The sequence below is a fragment of the Polypterus senegalus genome, chromosome 2 (genome assembly GCF_016835505.1).
Source record: "Polypterus senegalus isolate Bchr_013 chromosome 2, ASM1683550v1, whole genome shotgun sequence".
NCBI lineage: Eukaryota > Metazoa > Chordata > Cladistia > Polypteriformes > Polypteridae > Polypterus > Polypterus senegalus.
This window is the reverse complement of record NC_053155.1, coordinates 159,997,927-160,014,322: the sequence shown is the minus strand read 5'-3', so window position 1 is coordinate 160,014,322 and position 16,396 is coordinate 159,997,927. Positions and strand designations below refer to the sequence as shown.

At 43.3% G+C, this 16,396-nt stretch overlaps 1 protein-coding gene across 1 annotated transcript in view; it reads right to left on the bottom strand.

The window, feature by feature from the left end:
• LOC120524428 (uncharacterized protein C13orf42) overlaps nucleotides 1–16,396 on the bottom strand; it is a 43,890-nt gene that overhangs the window by 13,971 nt on the left and 13,523 nt on the right. Inside the window, exon 2 of the mRNA XM_039746281.1 lies at nucleotides 2,553–2,700. Coding sequence (XP_039602215.1) covers nucleotides 2,553–2,700 — 148 coding nt within the window. The remainder of the gene's footprint in view (nucleotides 1–2,552; nucleotides 2,701–16,396) is intronic.

Below are 16,396 nucleotides of genomic sequence, written 5' to 3'. Positions count from 1 at the left end.
CCATCGGAAGAAGCCAATGCACTACAGCAACAGCTACTCCCTGAGTATGACAGCCATCAGAGCGACCTGACCAATAAAACGTGTATCCACACACAGAGATCTGGCCAGTCTCTGGTCTGCGCACCTCAGAGACTGCCGGCACTGAAATGCGGAGTTTTGCGCAACTCCTCCGACAGCAGAGGAAGATGATCATTTGCCGGAGAGACAAGACATTCCATACGCCTACCCGTATGGGCTGCCTCATATTGGGACCCGAGTGCTGCCGTGCAGCACGCGACGCATCAGCACCACACCAGTTCCGATCCCCAACAGACCTGAACCCATTGGCTCTCCAACGGTTTCGACTCTTCTGGGGATGGGGCTCCCGAAGGCTTTCCCCATCCCCTTCATGATGCGAGCAGCCTTCCTATGGGCGGCTGCAGCAGAGCTACTCACGCGGAGAGCAAAAAGAAGTCTTTTCTGTCATCTCGGGGCTGTGTGAGGTTTTTTTACCGTGGCTGGAGTGCCAGTACTACCACCAACCCCCATGGTTTCCCTGCAAGCTGGAGGACCACTTGCAGGGTCGGGTGCTGTCTGTCATACCCATGAGTGTCATTCACAAAATTGATTGTAAACATAGGGGATCAATAGATAGAAACATTGACAGATTTTTTTTAAACATAAACAGCAAATACAGACAAAGAGATTCCTAGTTAGAACTTTCTTAATTTAAAGTTTTCAAAATTTAAGTAAAAACTGAATACATGCATTTGCGAAATAATTCAACAATTTCCCCAAAGCATAGCTTCCATGTGCACTTTTAAAACAATCTCTTTCTTCCCTCTCATCTATATTAAGAATGTCAGTTTTAACCTTCTAGACCAGGGGTCCTCAATCCCAGTCCTGGAGAGCCGCAGTGGGTGCAGGTTTTTGTTCTGACCTGGTTGCTTAATTAGAAAGCAATTCTTGCCAATAAAGCACTAACAAGCTATGAAATTAAATTAACTCTGCTATGTCAGGTCATTCTCATATCCTAGATTTTCTTTCCCTTTCTATCATGCAAATGATTTGAAGGCTAAAATGGACGAGTAATTCTCAGTCCTTCACTTTTTTCTCTTCATTTTTCTTCCAAGTATTTAATTAAACCCAATAGTGCAGATAAATACACACAGGTGTAAATGTAAATAATCTAAATGGAGAAATGCTGCTCTCTCTTGTCATTTGCATGTTATTGATAATAAGAAGCAATTAAAATAGCTGTTTAAGACAAAATTAAGCAATAAGGGCTCAAAATCACTAAAGTGAAGCAGAAGTGTTACTTTAGCAATAAGTGCTTTTTATTAAGCAACTGGGTTGGAGCAAAAACCTGCAGCCACTGCGGCTCTCCAGGACCGTGATTAAGGACCCCTGTTCTAGACCGTTACAAAACAATACCAGGACATCTAACCCAAGCCATATATATCTGTGTGCAAAGTATGAAATTTGCATTTACTCAAGCTTTTGTTAAAAAATATCAAATGTGTGAATCTAGGCCAAAATTAACTTTACTTATTAAGGCTATTAAGATAGAATAACAGATGATTAAACGGTAATGCTGATATATATCTTACCTGGCGTTGAACCACTATAATAAAGTAAAAATACATTCTAAATAGCAAAGAAAAAGAATGGTTTTACAATAACTCATCAGCACTCACAGAACAGAATGCCTAGTTTAAAAAATTCTGCTATTTATGCTGAACTTTCGGCCCAAGTTTGTTCCAATACAGTTTTCATTTTCACCTACCTTTAGACCTGTAAGGACATTCTGCTCTTTGGTCACTGGATATATTGTTTCATAAAATATGTCATAACTGGCAGCTCCAGTTTTAAACCATCTTCATTCAGCTTTGTATGCTGTCATAACCCACAAAAGAAGAACTTCTCTGTGGTCTGTAGGCTTGTTCCCAATGTTACTGGAGATTTTTTCCATCTTTGTCAGCCTAGTTTTTTCCAAATTGCTGATGAGTAGTCATATTTTAAATAGTCATATTTTAAGCTTTGCTTTTAGGCCTTGAGAGCTGCATGTCCATTTCTGACCTAGAAAAATTCTGCAGCTGAGCTAATGGATCAAGGTTGTTGGTGTTCTTGGCAATATTTAGGCTTTAGTCTTTTGTTTATTCTACTTATTTTGAACCTAAAGTCCCCCATGTACACTTTGTTGTTGTTACTGTAATGTAAATTAACCTCTTATTTTTGTCTTTTTAGGCATCTTCAGCTTCATTTCTTGATCCAGTCTTCAGGAAGGAACAAGTAGAAGTAACATTCAACAATTTACAGGAGTGTATTTTTGTAAGGCTGTAGTAAGGTATGTCCAATAAATAGAAAAGACAGCTTGACGCTATGGAGTATCACCAAAAATGTTCAGAAATGCAGTTGTCAAACTGCTTCACACCACAGATCACAACCAATACAAAATGCAGGTGCTAATAATTGCTAACATGTGGATAAAACAAAAATTAAAGAAATCTGCTTCCATATTTAATTTCCATGTGACTACTATCTGGGAGACCATGCCAAAACACAGTACTTACCAATAAAGTCAACATCAGCATGACCATTATCAATATGAATTTTATTTTTTTGCTCTGAATCATAACTGGCAATCACAGAATCCAGGAGTTCCAAAGTATCCACCTCACTAGTTATGGCTGTGGGGTTGGATGTTCGGGCTTGTTCATTCTGTAAAAACAGGAAATATAAAGCATAACATGGAGCTGTAATAGAACATATAAAATTGATGATAATCATAGACAAATATAACAGTTAAAGGGGATATATATTACATGACTGTATATACAGTATTATAATTTGATATAACAAAGAAGCTATTTTTAAGAGTAAATATGTAGTATACAGGAGGAAACATGAATTAAACGCCATAGGTAAATTAAATAAATATTTTAATTAACAGAGATGAGATCAACTATGCACATAATAACATTTGCTCAGAGTTAAACAAATTTTAGAAGAGTGAAAAACAAAGCAATTAAAAACCTCAATGTCCATTAAAGGAGATGGAAATTTGAAGCAGAACTCCGTTAGTAGTGGTGTTAATTTGTCTCTTATTTTTTTTATCATCCCAAGGTATCCTGTATTTACCCAACTCGGGGATTTTCTATTACAGTTTTACAGTTTTTGCAATCTATAATAATAAAAGGCAAAGCCCTCACTGACTGACTGACTCACTGACTGACTGACTCACTCACTGAGTCATCACTAATTCTCCAAGTTCCCGTGTGGGTAGAAGGCTGAAATTTGGCAGGCTCATTCCTTACAGCTTACTTACAAAAGTTGGGCAGGTTTCATTTCGAAATTCTACGCGTAATGGTCATAACTGAAAGATATTTTTCTCCATTTACTGTAATGGAGTTGAGCTCAAAAGCTGTGGGGGGTGGAATTTCGTGTGACATCTTCACTCCTCCCACGTAATCACGTGAACTGACTGTCAACGCAGTGCGTAGAAAACCAGGAAGACCTCCAAGAAGCGCTGAAGAAAACATGCATTATATAATTGAGAAGGCAGCAAAACAATAAGAAGCGAGTGAGTGACATATACTACCATATTCATGAGTGCTGCTACTTCGGAAAGAAAGCAAGGTGTAAACCTAAACTTTAAATTAAGTTCATAGACAGGCTGCCGCTGGCGTTTCTCATGCCCACGGGTAATGCGGGATACAAGTTTAATGAGAAGATGCAGGATATAAACGAGAGTTTTGATCACTTTGTAACTAAGTTAAAATTGCAGGTGAAGGGGTGTGCTTATGCAAATTCCGAGAGACTGCGTTTGTGGGGGATTGACAGTTAAGGCGGGTGGGGGAGTTACTTCATCATCTCCCCTCCCATTTACCTCATTTCGCTCTGAGCTGAGCTCCACGGCTAACGCCGTCTTTCGAAGCAACTTCGTCACACTGCCACCAAATACTCACAGAAAAATCCACAAGTTAATACACACGCTGTCTCTAGAGTTTCTACACACTGAATCCTCCAGGCACTACTTACAAAAGGTTACATTGACAATTGTGTTACGTTATTTTTTAAATCTTTCCTTTTCTTAGCACCAGCACAGCTGAGAAGCTTCGATGCATGTGCTCCATAACGCGTTAAAAAATAATGCATTTAATCACACTTTGCATTACAAGCAAAGGGGAACTTTTGTCAATGCATGATTTCCAGGTACACCGATTACATTGATCAGCACATCCCGATTCATTTTACTCTCGCACCACCTTGGTTTGAGAAGAAGTATGAAAAAATATGAGGTTAACACAGAAAAACAGATCACCAATTCAAGCTTTATGAATAATTGATTCGCCATCAATAATTGTTTTGGTAAAGCCATACTCAGTGTAATCCTCCTTCCATTTTATAATTTTTCCACCACTAGCCATGATTAAATGAACGGTAAAAAATTAAGAGCGAAGCGAGGGTGACTTATTTAGGCAGGCATATATATGACAGCAACACTCATGACAAAGTTAATCATGTTACGTTATTATTAAAATGTTTCCTTTTCTTTTTCATTACTTCTTTAACACACCACTTCTCCGCTGCGAGGCGCGGGTATTTTGCTATATATATATATTTTGAGCTGGAGAGCTCATCGCACCCCAAATAGAGACAAACGCCCCTGGGAAAACCACAAAGCCTGAAACACTGACTACCCTCACATTGCTCCTTATCCTTGCACTATAACGCGTAATACAAGCCTCGCGCTGCACTCCGCCGACTTAAAAGCCGTGCGCAGCGCCTGTCAGTTTTGGAATTGATTGTTTGCTTATGCTCATGTGTTTGCAGTGTTTGAATAAAAATCCTTCTTGTTTCTACGACCTCCTGTGTCTCTGTGCAAATCCGTGACCCAAGTGTGACAAGTGGTACCAGGAGTGGTTGCACAGATTGATGCCGCCGAAGACTTATTTCAGAGGTCTAAAACTTATGCACTTAAAGACTGGAAACTAAACATGGATGACCCAAATCGTGCGCAAATTCAAGATTTGATACATAAAGTGCACTGCTGGTTTGAAGGAGACATGATGGAAACAGTTGTCGTGAATATATTACTGGCCGGCATACCTGAAGTTCTTGAGATGAATTTCTACGCCATGATATTAAATCATTAACGATTATGTCCAGACGATTAGAGGGTTCACAGTCCGATTGGAGAAAGAGCGGTGGATTTCGTGCTGCTTGCAACCTGTGAGCGAGCGTCCAGGACATTCTCGCCGATCGACAAGCTGCAGGACCTGAAAATCAATGGGGTCAGGTAGGACCCGGGAAATCCAGTCGTAGATGAGACGCCTGTTTCTGGGGAGACAGCGGCAACAGCGGCGAGAAACCGTGGACACTACAGAGCACGTCGACGTGGACGTCGCAGAGGATATTTCGGAAGCGGAGCCGACCGTAGATGTTTCCGGTGTGATCAACTCGGCCATTTGGCAAGAGAATGTCGCTTGTCTCCAGCTCATTCAATGGAGATTGGACTGGCCGAGATTTGTTGCTCAACTATTACATATCCGGATGGAAAAGATGGCTTGTTGATCCCGGTGAAATTGGGGGCAGAGAAATCTCAGCATTGTCAGACTCGGGAAGTGACCTTTGTATTGTGAGACGAGACTGTCTTAATGAACAATGCCTTAGAGACTGTGAGACTGTAAAAATACGCTGTGTACATGGTGATGTTAAAGATTATCAGACTTTACTTCTTCCTTTAACTTATAGGGTCACCACTTTAAGGTTTGGTCTGCCATTTCAGACTCGGGCCCTTGGCCATTACTCATAGGACGGAGAAATGCCCTTTTTTTCGAAACTGATTAATAAATGTAAGGGACCAGTAGTCCAGTCCACTAATGAACTTAGTGGGGTGAAGAAGAAAACCAAGACGAAGAACTGGTAGCGGCCGGGGAAAATCTAGAGCCCAACTTAGATATTGAACCCGATCTCTCCAGCGAGACGGAGGAGGTCACCCCCGACAATCTTACAGAATGGGCTGGTCCTTCTACATCTTCCCAGATTGCAAAGCCTCGAACACAAACCGAGTTAACGAACAATCAGATTTTGTGCGTTTGCAGCATACTGATAGCTCATTAGAATATGCATTTAAACAGGCTCGCCCTGCTAATGACTCTTATTACCAAGAGCGTAATTCCGGGGGTGTGAAAACCCCACACTTTATAGAAAAGGACGGTTGCCTTTTCAGAGTGATCTCAGATCATTTGGAGGGGGAATTTATTGAACAACTGGTGGTACCTGAAGCACATAGGGAAACTGTTTTGCATCTGGCACATTCACACATCTTGGGGGCACCTGGTGCCGACAAAACTAGAGACCGGTTATCAAAACGATTTTATTGGCTTAATATGGGAAAAGATGTTGAACGATTTTGTACTTCATGTCCAGACTGCCAGATCGTCTCTGCTTATAAGCCTCCTCGGCTCCCCTTTGTCCTATGCCCATATTGGAAGTTCCCTTTCAGCGTGTGGGATTAGATATTGTGGGACCATTACCTAAGACTAAGGATGGGTACCAATATTTGCTGGTGTTGGTTGATTATGCGACACGATATCCAGAAATGATTGCGCTGAAAAGGCCAACTCTTCACTGTAGCCAAAGCACTATGTGAAACTTTTACTCGTATTGGTATCCCTAGAGAAATCTTAACTGATCAAGGCACACCTTTCACTTCTCATGTGATGAAACAATTGTGTGACAGCTTTGCTATTAAGAAATTGAGTACTACTGTTTACCATCCTCAAACGAATGGTTTAACCGGCGATTTAACAAAACATTGAAACAGATGATCAGGCGAGTTGCTCATAATGATCCCACAACATGGAACACTGTCCTACCTTTTGTTTTGTATGCGTGTGAGAATCACCACAGGCGTCCACTGGCTTGAGTCCCTTGAGTTGTTATTGGCAGGCGCGAGGCATCCTGGATGTGGATGCGTGAGGAATGGATAGGAAGAGAGAGCAGCTAAGGTCCAAGCTTTGCAGATCGACTAATTTCGTTGCAAGACAGAATTTCTATGCTTTCCTCTATTGCTGTGGAACACCAACAACGAGAACAGGAAACTCAGAAGCGTCTTTACGATAGCGCAGCAAGCTCCGTGAGTTCAAACCTGGCGATCGTGTTTTGGTACTGGTTCCCTCGGATCCACACAAATTCTTAGCTAAATGGCAGGGCCCGCCATTATTGAGGAGCGTATGAGTCCGGTAAATTACAAGGTTAGAATACCAGGCGGCGCAAACCATTCCAGATTTTACACATTAACCTCTTGAAGGAATGGCGCGACCGACAAAGGTTAACACTTCCTTGGCTGCTGTTTCTCAGACCGATGTTACCATTGGTAACGATCTTACTGACACGCAAAAGACAGAACTGTTATCTTTGATAGAACGGAACACTGATGTCTTTTCAGATTTACCAGGCAAGACTAACATTACAAAACATAAAATTACCACTGAACCTGATGTTCGCGTACAGATGCGGCCGTTCGGATACCGAAGCGCGAAATATTGTGCGAAGAGGTAAAAAGATGCTGACACTGGGTGTAATTCGTGAAAGTAAAGTGACTGGTGCAGCCCAGTCGTATTAGTCCCAAAGCAAGACAGTTCGGTTCGGTTCTGTATCGATTTCAGACGCTTGAATAAGGTCTCTAAATTGATGCTTATCCCATGCCCCGTGTCGATGAACTGTTGGAAAAACTGGGTCAGGCGAGCTATATCTCCACGCTAGATCTCACGAAAGGCTATTGGCAGGTGCCTTTAGAGGCTAGCAGTTGTGAGAAAACGGCATTTGCGACTCCTGACGGACTCTATGAATTTACAAGACTCCCTTTGGTCTTCACGGGCACCTCTAACTTTTCAGCATGATGGATCAGATCCTGCATCCTCACTCTGAATATGCTGGGGCATACCTTGGCGATGTGTGATTTTTAGCAATGATTGGAAAACACACTTAGAGTGGCTTCAAGCCGTTCTTGAAAGCTTGAGACAGGCTGGCCTTACTGCTAACCCTAAGAAATGTAAACTAGGCATGTCCGAGACTCATTACTTAGGCTATTCTATGGGCAAGGGTTTACTTAGGCCACAATTAAGGAAAATAGAAGAAATGCTTGTTTATCCGAGACCTGGACACAGAAACAAGTGCGCGCTTTCTGGGGCTTGCTGGTTACTACAGAAAATTCATTCCAAATTTTGCACATAGAGCTGCTCCTCTTACAGAACTTACTAGAGGCAAGAAAAACCGACCTATCTTGTGGACAGAAAATTGTGAACGTTCTTTCAGCATTGTCTTCTTAGCCGGTTCTAAGAAAGCCGGATTTCACAAAAGATTTTATCTTGCAAACAGACGCAAGTGCGTTTGGTGTGGCGCAGTCCTGTCACAAATTTTTGATGGAGAAGAACATCCAATCACATATTTGAGTAGGAAATTACTTCCTAGGGAGTGTAATTATTCTACAATTGAGAAAGAATGCTTGGCAATTAGGTGGGCTGTGGAAGCGCCTTCGCTATTACTTGTGGGGACGAAACTTCACTTTGGTAACTGATCATGCTCCACTCCAGTGGTTGTACCGACAGAAAGATACAAACTCTCATCTAATGAGATGGTTTCTGGGTTTACAACCTTATAGTTTCACAGTAAAGCACCGACCAGGTTCTGAACACGTCAACGCAGATGTATTATCATGACTACATGAACATGAACCTGGTACAGAGAGTCGCTTGATTCACACGAATGTGAATAAAGCTGAGGTGGAGGGTGTGAGCTGGAGGGCTGATCGCACCCTAAATAGAGACAAACGCCCCTGGGAAAACCACAAAGCCTGAAAGACTGACTACCCTCACATTGCTCCTTATCCTTGCACTATAACGTGTAATACAAGCCTCACGCGGTACTCCGCCGACTTAAAGCCGTGAGCAGCGCCTGTCAGTTTGGAATTGATTGTTTGCTTTTATCTCTCTCTGCTCCTAGCGGAACTGTCATCTCTGACTTGTCATGGAGCACGTTTAAGCTCATGTGTTTGCAGTGTTTGAATAAAAATCCTTCTTGTTTCTACGACCTCCTGTGTCTCTGTGCAAATCTGTGACCCAAGTGTGACAATATATATATGAATGACCTCCAAAGAGCGCTGAGACTTTTGATATCGTGAACGTGTCTGCAAAAACTGGGGTCTCCTGCCCAGCAAAAGTTGAGCAGCCAGCGTGTGCGCATAGCTGTGCCGGCCTTTGAGACGCTGACTGCGCTTCTGCCTTAAGTCAAAGTGAGCACTTTTAATTTTTTCATCCTCCCCCTGAGCTATAGCCAAGACAAGTGCAAACACGGGACCCCTTTTCTACACCGCGGCAAACTAATATTAAGGCGATTCGCACTTTCTTTTGCACGTATACGATTATGAGGTCATCAGCTCGGATTATGAAGACACGCACACGAGTGGAGGAATGACAGTGCCATCACAGCCGATTAATGGCAGGGACGTCTCACCAGTCCACACAAGACCCACCGCGACTGTCCCCAAAAGGCGATCATATCGTCAGCGAAGATGTCTCTCTATACTATATAAAAGAAAAAGGCAACTTTCCTTTCTTTACACCTTTTTTCCATTTATCCCAAACCAAAGCCTTTCTCTCTTAACACTGCAGAGGACACAAAACTAATTTTCTTTAATTGCTGGTAATGTCGGTAAGGCACATTAACAGAGGCAGAAATTTGAACGTTCACATAGAAAATGTCATTTCTATACCACAGCCGTCGTGTAGCGCCTTTCAAAAGGGATCTACTACTGAGAGATGATCCATATAAATTTTAGCAGCTGTTAGTACTACTTACCTGTTGTGTTACACAGTCTTTAAAATGTAGTTTACCCGCAACCAGTCCAGTAGTGCTCAATGTACCTGTACTTCTTAAAACATTAATGTTTTACTGTTTAATAACTTATAGACTATATTTTATTATTTTTCCCTTGCACTCAGTGACCAAAGCTATACACACACATATAGACACATACATATTGTGGTTGCTGGCCCGGACACACACAGACGGACATCATATTTCACCCAACACACGTTTATTTTCAACAATATTTACAGTGCACAAACCCCAGTGCCTCCAGCACCGATCCCCCAATGTCCAGGCCACACAGTCCTACTGCCTTTCTCCTGGCCGCTTCTAGTCCTCCCTCCAGCTCTGTCCTCTTCCACCCGACTTCTGCCGATGACTGGAGGGAGGCAGCCCCTTAACTGGGAACCCGGATGGGCTCCAGCTGCTTCCCGGCATTCCTCCACGTCCCAGTGTGGCGGAAGTGCCGGCTGCGCACCCTGAAGCTGTCCGGGTGTCCCCTGTCGTCTTCCCCAGCACTTCCTGGTGTGGCGGAAGTGCTGGGCTCCCGGAATATTCAGGCACTGGGGCGCCGCCTGGCGGTGGTCACGGGTCCCTACAGGGCTGAGCTTCTAAGCCCTTCACCCGAGGCCCCCAACATAACCATGGCGGACGCCCCCTTGTGGTCTGGAGGAGGCACAAGCCCTCCTCCGGTCCTCCTGGGCGTCCCGGCCGGGGACCACAATATATATACACATATATATATACCTGTGTGTATGTTTGTATGTATGTGTATATATATATATATACACACACACACCTATCTACACTATATATATATATATATATATATACAACACACACACACATACATACATATATACACACACACACATATGTATAATTTGTCTGTGTGTATGTATGTATGTGTGTGTGCATATATGATGTAGATAGGAGATAGGTATGTGTATATATATATATATATATATATATATATATATATATATATATGTGTGTGTAGACTCAAACCCATTATGACAGCAGCAATCCAAGCTGTGAGAAAACAGTAAAAAGGAGGCATGTCAGACGTCGTGGTACATTTTCTGATGCAACTAGACGAAAACACAAAACAATTACTTTGACAATCATGTTACATTATTTTTAAAACGTTTCCTTTTGTTTCTCTTTACTTCTTTAACACACTACTTCTCCGCTGCCAAACATGGGTAATTTGCTATATATTGTGGTGAAATGTTCTGGTCCAAAATAATTTTCCACAATACACAACAAAGGTTTGGGGACCGTCCCCATATATTGTCGTACAGACAATAAAGAATAAATGATTCAAAGTCTTAAATCAAAACAATGAACAGTTTAGTTCCAACAAAATGGCGAATTTATAGGGAAAAGGATTATGGGACAGGAAATGGTTGGCATGAAAACAGGAACCGGAATTAACATCATAATGATGAGACGGAAGTGAGGTGTTTTGATGGAGCCGGAAGTGATGTCATCATGGTTGGCCGGAAGTGATGTCATTGCGGCCATTTTGGAAGCCGGAAGTGGAGGAACTTATTTTTCTTCAGATTTTCTGTTGAGCAAAAGAGATTTAGGTAAGTACCACGTGACAACCCTCTATCTCGATGTTTCACTCACCTTTAGGCTCTTTGACTGCCTCCTAATCGCACATGTGTGACATGACCCCCCCCTCAGCCCAGACCCATCGGGTCGGGCGACCTGCACCGAGAGGTCGTGTACCCGAGAGAGAGCATCTGCGTTGGCCTGTAAGGAACCCTTACGATAAATGACACTGAAACGATAAGGCTGAAGATCTAAAACCACCTAGTGATGCGAGGGTTAGACTCGATGAAGGGACATCCACTGTAAAGCAGCATGATCCGTCACCAGAGTAAACTCACGCCCCAATAGGTAGTACCTTAAAGACGTGACAGCCCACTTAATCGCCAAGGCTTCTCGCTCCACCGCAGCATACTTGGTCTCCCGGTCCAGCAGTTTCCGGCTAAGGTACATAACGGGGTGTTCAGCACCATCAACGCACTGGCTCAGCACGGCACCCAATCCTGTGGCCGATCGTCGTCTGGAGGATGAAAGGAACAGAAAAATCAGGAGATCTTAAAACAGGTGCTGACGTAAGGGCCAACTTTAAGTCACTGAATGCTTTATCCACTGCATCATCCCATACCACTTTTAAAGGTGCTCGTTTCCTTGTTAAATTAGATAAGGGCGTAGCAATTTCTGAGAAATGCGGTACAAAACGGCGATAGTAACCTGCCAATCCCAAAATGCTTGTACCTGCGCTTATTTATCGGACGGGCCAATTCAAAATGGCATCAATTTTAGAACATTGTGGTTTAACAACCCTCCCACTAGGTAGCCTAAATATTTGGCTTCCTTCAACCCAAAAAAACATTTCTTTGGATTAATGAAGACCTGCTGACGCTAGCTTGGAGAGTATTGTTTTAACCTGCCATACATGATCCTTCCACGTGCTGGAATAAATGACAACATCATCTAGGTAGGCAGCACTATATGAATTGTGGGGCCTAGCAGTGTGTCTACCAGGCGTTGGAAGGTAGCTGGGCCCGTGCAAGCCAAAAGGAAGGACCCTGTATTGCCAATGTCCACTGGGTGTACTAAAAGCGTTTTTCTTTGGCGGAGTCCGCTAAGGGAATTTGCCAATACCCTTTGTCATGTCAAGAGTAGTTAGGAATTGAGCGTTCCCTAACCGATCAAGTAAATCATCCACTCGCGCATGGGATACGATCAAATTTAGAGACCTGATTAAGTCACCGAAAGTCATTACAGAACCTCCATGACCCATCAGGTTTAGAAACTAAGACAATTGGACTAGACCAAGGGCTATAGCTCTCCTCAATAACCCCCAGTTCTAGCATTCGTCTAATTTCCAACTCTACTTCCGCTTTCTTTGCCTCCGGGAGCCTATAAGGTCTTTCTCTGACAATCACTCCAGGGTTAGTAATAATGTCGTGAACAATCAACGCAGTACGTCCAGGTATCTCGTCCACAACTTTGGGGACAGACAAGATAGCCGCCTCGAGATCTTGTCGCTGTTCAGATGTTAATTCAGGGCCAAAATTAAGGTGGGCACATGACATAAAGAGAGAACGAGGCTGACTGGATGAGGGATCAGGCTCCCTGTCCTTCCATGGTTTCAGCAAATTAATATGATACACTCGTTCACTGGTCGACGATTAGGTTGTTTAACCAAATAATCGAGTCCTTTTCTCTCTTAATTTCATAAGGGCCTTGCCAATGAGCTAACAATTTTGAATGAGAAGTTGGGACGAGTACCATCACACGATCAGCCGGGACAAATTCCCGGATCGTGGTGTTTCGGTTATAATAACGTGACTGCGCTGCTTGTGCTTTTTCCAAATTTTCTTTTAGAATAGGCCTGATTTTCTCTAGTCTATCGCGTAATTGCGTGATATATTCAAGAATATTTGAAGTAGGGAGGACCTCCTCTTCCCATCCTTCTTTTAGCATGTCCAAAAGTCCTCTGGGTTGTCTTCCATATAATAATTCAAAAGGAGAAAACCAGTAGAGGTCTGAGGACTTCCGATAAGCAAACAAAACGAGAGGAAGCAACTGATCCCAGTTTCTTCCATCCTCGTTAACTACCTTACGTAACATCTGTTTTAAAGTTTGATTGAAACGTTCCACCAACCCGTCAGTTTGGGGATGATAGACAGACGTTTTCAGATGTTTTATTCGGAGTAATTTGGCTACTTCCCTGAACGTCTCCGAAGTGAAAGGAGTCCCTTGGTCCGTTAAAACCTCTTTGGGGATCCCAACACGAGCGAATATCCCTACTAATTCCCGTGCGATGTTCTTCGTATTAGCTGAGCGCAACGGAACAGCTTCCGGAAAGCGAGTGGCATAATCTACTAGTACCAAAATATATTTAAAGCCTTTTAACGAGGGTTCTAGTGGTCCTACGAGATCGACTCCACTCGTTCAAAGGAATATCAATAAGGGGAATAGGAGCGAGAGGAGCTCGAGTCCTTCTTGGAATCTGGCGAAGTTGACACTCTGGGCAGGAAGCAAAATCGCCGGACCTCCTCATTAATTCCCGGCCAATAGAATCGGAGTTTTATTCTCTCCAACGTTTTTTCGGAGCCTAAGTGGGCTCCTAGAAGGTGAGCATGTGCTAATTCACACACCTTTGCGAAAAGTGCGTGGAATTAACAACAATGATCGCACTTCTCCCTCGTGTTCTGCCACTCTATATAATAATTCATTTTAAGTACAAAGAACGGCATCGGTGGCATGGGATCCAGGGTTGTATAACCCTCAGTGGATACTACTGCATTTCTAATAAATTTTAAGGAATCATCGTTCCATTGTTCTCTTTTAAAGAGGACGGGGTTAATAGAATTGGGCAGTTAATCTTGTATTGGGTCCTGTGCGACCTTAAAAGGTGGGTTTTCTGTCGCCACGCCCTCCACGTTAACTGTACTAGATTCCGCAGAGGTCGATGGGACATCGATTCCTTCACATTGGGACCCGTATGGGTCCGTGCTACTGTGGGACATGGCGTGGAGGCAGTCGGAGCAGTATTCTCCATTACTAAGCCTAAATGTTTTTTAGGTACAGTTACGTTAATACCGCTAGTAATTTTATTCCAGTCCCTACCTAGTATAACTGGAAAAGGGGATCCGGTAATACAGCCATGGCCATGCTCGTTAGGTTATTGTTCACCGATATCACACATCTGGCAGTTTTATAATACCGGACATCCCCATGAATACATTTAAGACTAGTTTTTACCTTAGTCCACTGTTGCGGTAAAACGAAACGGGCAGCAACAATGGAAATGTTACTCCCGGAATCAAACATTGCTCTTACCTTCCTGCCATTTATGATAACTGCACCTGTATAGGGCAGAGATAAAGGATTAGACACTGTGGCACAATACCTTTCTCCCTTTACTAATGAGCAATCCATAGGCTCGATGTGACAGTTGGGGACAGATGTCCAATCTCCCCACACTTGAAACAGCGGGGAAGACTAGCACATCTGTCCCGTTACGGACGGCAGGCTCGGGAGTTTGTCGGGTGGGCTCAGGAGCTGCCCCCGTGCCTGTTGGGTTTCGCGAGAACCGTTCTGACCGCCCTGATTTACAAGCCGCCCAGTGACGCTCCGTGATTTGTATCAAGGTGTCCATATCTTGGAAATTATGTTTCCGGACTTGCTGGGCGATGTTCTCAGGAGGGCATGCACAAAAGTCTCGCACGCTAAAAGCTCGGCCACCTTGTGCGAATTATTGATATCGGGCCGTAGCCAGCGACATACTTTTCCCCAGGCTTCAAAGCCCTGGGTTCTTATTGGTCTTTCCGGATCGAATTGCCACTCCCTCCATTCCCTCGCCTGCTGTTCCGGGGATACGCCGTAGCGCTTGAACACCTCCGTTTTTAGAGCGTCATAATCAGCGGCCTGCTCCTCAGTTAGATCATAATAGGCCCTCTGCGCCGTTCCCTTCAGGTAGGGAGCCAGTTGGTACGCCCATTCCGACCTCGGCCACGCATTCCGCTTAGCGGTACGCTCAAAAATCAAAAAATACGTTTCAATGTCATCTGTCTCCGTCAATGTAGTCAATGCAATAGGTGGTGACCGGCGACCTCCGTCCGTATCCCTGCAGCAGCACGGCGTTGGCTTCCGCTACTTGGGTCCTCGTCTCACCCATCTGTAGTTTTAAAGTCTGAAGATCGCCATGATGGTGTTTAGGACGGTGTTCAGGTCCTGTTTCTCTGACATCTTGAAAACAGACGAAAAACAATCCTAGCCGAGCTATGCCAATTGTGGTGAAATGTTCTGGTCCAAAATAATTTTCCATAATACACAACAAAGGTTTGGGGACCGTCCCCATATATTGTCGTCCAGACAATAAAGAATAAATGATTCAAAGTCTTAAATCAAAACAATGAACAGTTTAGTTCCAACAAAATGGCGAATTTATAGGGAAAAGGATTATGGGACAGGAAATGGTTGGCATGAAAACAGGAACCGGACTTAACATCATAATGATGAGACGGAAGTGAGGTGTTTTGATGGAGCCGGAAGTGATGTCATCATGGTTGGCCGGAAGTGATGTCATTGCGGCCATTTTGGAAGCCGGAAGTGGAGGAACTTATTTTTCTTCAGATTTTCTGTTGAGCAAAAGAGATTTAGGTAAGTACCACGTGACAACCCTCTATCTCGCGATGTTTCACTCACCTTTAGGCTCTTTGACTGCCTCCTAATCGCACATGTGTGACTATATATATATATATATATATATATAGATATGAGAACAACACTCATATCAATGACAAAACAATTACATTAACAATCATGTTACGTTATTTTTTTAATTTTTCCTTTTCTTTTTCATACCTTCTTTAACACACTACTTCTCCGCTACGAAAAGCGCGGGTATTCTGCTAGTCATATATAAACATGAGCGGAAAGAAAGGAGCTCAGAAGAAAAAGGAAAAGAAACCCAAAGCTACACCAAAGCCTAGACAGGCATCATGTCCAA